Source organism: Ranitomeya imitator, chromosome 2 (assembly GCF_032444005.1).
Source record: "Ranitomeya imitator isolate aRanImi1 chromosome 2, aRanImi1.pri, whole genome shotgun sequence".
Classification (NCBI taxonomy): domain Eukaryota; kingdom Metazoa; phylum Chordata; class Amphibia; order Anura; family Dendrobatidae; genus Ranitomeya; species Ranitomeya imitator.
In genome coordinates, this window is record NC_091283.1 from 571,724,936 (window position 1) to 571,730,935 (window position 6,000).

The 6,000-nt window shown below is 41.5% G+C and overlaps 1 protein-coding gene across 2 annotated transcripts in view; it reads left to right on the forward strand.

Annotated features, from left to right (window-relative positions):
• Positions 1-3,490, forward strand: part of KCTD2 (potassium channel tetramerization domain containing 2) — a 48,082-nt gene extending 44,592 nt beyond the window's left edge. For both annotated transcript variants that reach the window (XM_069752154.1, XM_069752155.1), the window contains one exon: positions 2,531-3,490. In XM_069752154.1, coding sequence (XP_069608255.1) covers positions 2,531-2,560 — 30 coding nt within the window. In that variant the 3' untranslated portion in view covers positions 2,561-3,490. The remainder of the gene's footprint in view (positions 1-2,530) is intronic.
• Positions 3,491-6,000: the final 2,510 nt, after the last annotated feature.

The window sequence follows — 6,000 nt, forward strand, 5'->3', positions numbered from 1 at the left end:
GTGATTACAATGGTAGAAGGTGTTTTGTTTTTTTTCTTTTTTAGTTTCTTATGCTCAAGTACATCGTGAATGATGTCAAAGCAAAACTGTAAACACAAAAAAAGAAGCTCTCAATGTTGACAGAAAAAAATAGTTATGGATCTTGGAAGAATGACAGGAAAAAAACTAACTAGCAGTAATGATAATCGACCGCAGTGAAGCAAAGAAAGGGGTGTGGGTGATGTGTTTAATTATTGTGCTCATTGGCTCCAGTCTGTGCCCTACTGCATAATTGTGGTGTGCCAATGGGTTACACTATATTGCAAGCAATCAAATGATGCCAGGTTTAAATCTCCTAAGAAACTAAAAAAAGCAAGGATAAAAAGGCTTTAAAAAAAAAAAAAAAAAAAAAAACTTACCGTATTACAATTCAAATGATCTTTTTCTGCCATTAAAAATGAATAAGAAAATAACCATATAACAATTATTTATTGCCATGTTTGTATAAGCCCTATCTATCAGTGTAAAGTCAATTAACCGGTAAACCATTCAGAGAAACAAAATTATGATGCCAGAATATAAGATTTCTTGTCACCCCACTTTCCTTTTTAAAAAAAGAAAAACAAAAGCCATCAAACCATTGTAAGTACCCTATTTTGTTATCAATAAAACTGTCAGCAATGCGAAAAAGAAACCCACTAAGGACAGAATTGAGGTTTCTCTTGATTCATGACGACTGAAATGTAAGCCTAGTTTGAAATCTCAATGACTCGCCTGCTTATTAATGGAGGCTGCGCAACAAAGGGAATCTGTCACAAGGATTTTGCTATGCAATATGAGAGCAGCATGATGGAGGGGCAGACATCCTGATTCAGCGATGTATCACTTGCTAGGCTGCTTGAGAGCCTGCAGAGAGGTAAAACTGGTAAAAATACAAGTCGTATAATGACCGGAACTAGTGTTACTGCTCATGTACACACAGGACTGCTTATTCTGAAAAGTTCACTGAAAATATGATTACCCTTTTAAAGAAGCACTCCAATCACTTTTTTTTGTTTCGCTACGCCTGTGTTAATGTGTGTACATGTTGTCATCAGTGTATTAACATACTCCCCGATCTTCCCCAGTTTCTGGTACCGCTCTGGTCTTTTTCTCACTCATGTAACTTTATTCCAACTCACCTAATCACACTGGGGTTTGTGTGACACTTTCTGATGCTCCGTAGGCTTATAATTATAGAAGCCACATAAAGCCCAATGTGATCTAGCAAGTAGGAATAGAAGTCATGTGAGCGAGGAGTGGAGCGACTCTGAATATCGGGGGAGACAGTGATTGGTGAGTATATTAATACATACACACTGCATATACATTTACACTGGTATAGCTAATAAAAAATGATTGGGAGCGCTTCTTTAAGCAAACATTCTTGACATCAGAGATTCAACACCTGCTAATAGGTCACTACCCCCAGCTATCTTACCTTTGAAGTAAAGGTACCGTCACACTGAACGATATCGCTAGCGAACCGTGATGTTGCAGCGTCCTGGCTAGCGATATCGTTGAGTTTGACAGGCAGCAGCGATCAGGATCCTGCTGTGCCATCGTTGGTCGGAGCAGAAAGTCCAGAACTTTATTTCGTTTCTGGACTCCCGCAGACATCGCTGAATCGGCGTGTGTGACGCCGATTCAGTGATGTCTTCACTGGTAAACATCGGGTTACTAAGCGCAGGGCTGCGCTTAGTAACCCGATGTTTACCCTGGTTACCAGCGTAAACGTAAAAAAAAAAAAAACACTACATACTTACATTCCGGTGTCTGTCCCCTGGCGCTGTGCTTCTCTGCACTGTGTAAGCGCCGGCCGGAAAGCAGAGCACATCGGTGACGTCACCGCTGTGCTTTCCGGCTGGCGCTCACAGTCAGTGCAGAGAAGCACAGCGCCGGGGGACAGACACCGGAATGTAAGTATGAAGTGGTTTTTTTTGTTTTTGTTTTTTTTTACGTTTACGCTGGTAACCAGGGTAAACATCGGGTTACTAAGCGCGGCCCTGCGCTTAGTAACCCGATGTTTACCCTGGTCACCAGGGGACTTCGCATAGTTGGTCGCTGAAGAGCTGTCTGTGTGACAGCTCTCCAGCGACGCTGCAGCGATCGGGATCGTTGTCTAGATCAGGGGTCCCCAACTCCAGTCCTCAAGGCCCACCAACAGGTCATGTTTTCAGGATTTCCTTTGCATTGCACAGGTGATGCAATTATTACCTGGGCAAGACTAAGGAAATCCTGAAAACATGACATGTTGGTGGGCCTTGAGGACTGGAGTTGGGGACCCCTGGTCTAGATCGCAGCAGCGCGCTAAATGTGACGGTACCTTTAGACTGCCAATTGTATTATGTAGTGCCCATTGTAATTGATGTCCTTACCTTGAAAGATACACCAGTAAGATACATTTTCATTTTTTAAACTGCTCTCTGTTCTGGCAGGTACAATTCAGTCCCAGGTTGCGAATGCCTTACAAAATCAATGTTTTCACTGGTCCTTTTCTTTCTCTATTTAGATTCTTCAGGAGCGAGGATCCAGGATGTGACCAAGCGTGGTGACCAAGATCTGTTCCTGAGCTCTAGCCAGGCTGTAACCAAAGCCCTCTCTGCCTGCGGAGCTGTTGCGCTGTACTTTCTTGTTATCCCCTCTTCCTCAGCAGCCGGCCTTAACACCCCAGCGTTACAGAGGGGGCAATTATGCGCAAACTAAAACAGACAGTATTATGTTTGCCGTCTCCCGTCACAGGCCTGTGCTTTATGTTGTCAGGTTATTTAGGAATGATGTCAATTATTGTGGGGTGGACGGGTTGGAGGGGGCAACTCCTACTTTTTTGGGGCTAGTTGTGTTTTCTCGTGTGTCCTCTGACTTTGGCCTACGTTAGGAGTACTTTCTGCAATGCTCCTTGGACTTCCAGTGACAAAAGGCAAACTTATTTGCTGAATGGAAAATATTGGCCTTCCCTTAAATTATCTTCCTTTACAGTTGCCAAAAGTCTTGTTCTGTTTCCTGTCTTAAGTGCTTTTACTGTGCAGTTACGTCTTTTTTCTTTTTTTCTTTGTTAATCTATGAGGAAATCGATGCCTGGAGTCTGCTGTGTTGAGCTCAGTCTGTTCTCCACAGGATCTCAAAAGCAAAAGTAGAACTCCAATAAACTGATCACCATTTTGGCACGGAAGTGTCCATTGCTCACTGTGGAGGTTGTTCCAGCAGTTGGCAATCTTCCTTTGTCTATATAATGCATGCATACCTGTTCCAAACAAACTGCCATGTTCCTTTTTTGTCGGGATGGATAGTATGTGTGGGGAGGGGGGGTTTGGGTTTGGACTGCCTGCCTTTGAATCTATGTGTTTCAATAAGCACAAACACTCTTTGGACAACTGTGATACAGAGAAAAGATGAGGCAGAACCAAATTATTTGTCTTGTTTGTGGGTGTATTTTTTTTTCCCTCACGCAAAAATTGTCATTATTGCCAAAGCTCATTGTGTGCATTTTTCTTTACTGCGTCTTTTTTTTCTTCTCTACCTCACTTAGGCTGTTCAGACATTGGTCTTGCATAACTAATTCACACGGCATTATTGAACAAGTTAGTATTTTCCAAAACTGCTTCTCTTTGGGAAAAAAAAAAAAAAAGACCATAAAAACCTCGATACAAGCACTCTTGGACACAGGGCCGGCTCAAGGTTGACGTGGGGCCCGGGCGAAAGTCTCAGTGGGCCCCTTTAATACAAACCATAAATCATGATGTACATATATTACAGATAAATATAGTTATAGCACAATGCCAAAGATTTCACTTCTTACATTACATGAATGATATCTATTGTAAATTCTACAATAGGTCATGAACCAGGCAGTATAGTCCTCCATACAATTTAATGTGCACTACCTAGTGCTCCATACAGAATAGTGAGCTTCATAAATTGATCCATACAATATATAATGAGCCCTATAGATTGCAACATACAGTATAATGCTCCCCATATATTGAAAATAGAAGAAATAGATGTGGCACTCACCCAGGTTTTGCTGCAAATCAATGTCCTTTATTCATCCAAAAAACGAATCAGACATGGTAAGGAGAGGTGGCGGGTAGAGGGTAGTGGTGCGTGGAGTGAGGAGAGGACAACGGCCGTTTCGCGCCTGTGCGCTTCCATGGGTCCAGGTGCACAATTAAAATCATCATATCCTTTATAGGGAACTAGACAGCTTAATGTGAAACATATGTGCAATTAAAACAACCAAACTGGTTATGTGCAACAAACAATACTAATAAGCACAGCTAAACGTGAACATTACAAGTCACATAATGCGAGTAAGATTATTCAGTTAATCTACAAAAATATAGTCATGTCTAATTTATCATTGAGACCAATGGGCCCTTGCGCATTGGTCTCCATGATCCATCTTGCCTCCCGCTGCAGTAAGATTTTCTTGCGGTCACCACCTTGAATCGGACTTTTCACAATCTCCAAACCCGCAAACCTCAATACGTTTGGGTTTGCGTTATGGTGGTCCCGCATATGTTTGATGAAGCGGGGGCAACCTTTCCCAGACGATACGGAGTTGAAATGCTCTCTGAATCTTGTGACCATCGGACGTATGGTTTTACCGATGTAGAAGAAAAGACATGGGCAGAAAATTATATAAACTACATATTGGGTTTTGCAAGTGATTAAATGCCGGACTGTGTGACAAATGGGACCCATGCGGATGGGATTTTCTAAATATCTCAAATGGCAAAATCTACAGTTCCCACATTTGTGGTTACCTGTAGGTTGAAATTTAGTTAGCCAATTATTGTCCGCTGAAGGGAGTCGGTTTATAATTAATAAATCGCTCAAATTCTTAGTATGTTTGTATCCGAATCTTGGGCGGTTTAATGTTAATGCTGATAATTCTCTATCACTTTGCAACACATGCCAATTCTTATTAATGGCCGCATAAACTTCTTTGTCTATCGGACTGTGTGTGAAAGTGAATGTGAACCTTTTGTGATCCTGCTCGTTTGGAGGAAACCGCATGGTTTTTTTGCGAGTTTTTAACAGTTCTTTTTGTGTGAGCTTCCCCACTCTGTGTTCAGCTGCTGTCAAAACGTAAGGTGTATAATATCTATTTAGAAAATTCGCTTTCAACTCCGCAATTTGCTTTTTAAATGTCACCTCATTGTTGTTAATTTTTCTATACCGCACCATCTGACTATAAGGTATACTGTTTATCGTGTGGGATGGGTGGGCACTGTTAAAGTGTAGTAGATTATTCGTTGAGGTAGGTTTTTTATGTACTTTCGTACTGAGCATACCGTCCTCTACCTCAATTTTTACATCTAAATATTCCAACCCATTTCCCCCAAAGCAAGCTGTAAACTGCATATTATCCTCATTTACTGTATTGAGGTGGGTAACTAAAGAATCAAAGTCGTTTTTGGAGCCGTCCCAGACGATAAAAATATCGTCCGCGAATCTTAAGTACATTCGGATAGTTTTTAAAAAGGGATTTGCTACGGTAGTTATATATTTTTCCTCAGACCGCCAGGAATAGGTTGGCAAAGACACATGCGACAGGCATCCCCATCGCAGTTCCAGTGCGTTGTAGGAACCATTTATCGCTGAATTTAAACGCATATTGCGAAAGGACAAATTCTAAACTTTCAACAATAAACGCAATAAAGTCCTGATCTTTATCGGTATTTGACAAAATGGTTCTTATTGCCTCAATACCTTTATCCTGAGGTATCCTAGTGTAAAGATTGACGTCAATTGATGTTAGTGCAAACGTAGGCTGCCAATCAAACGGTTGTAGAGCCAATAAGAAGTCCCCCGAGTCTTTCACGAACGAAGGAATTTTCTGCAGCAGCGGTTTCAGCAGCCAATTGAGAAATTGGGACAAGGGTTCTGTTAATGATCCGATTCCGGATATTATAGGACGTCCGGGCGGATGTTTGGCATTTTTATGTATCTTTGGTAAACTATACCCCATATATTGCT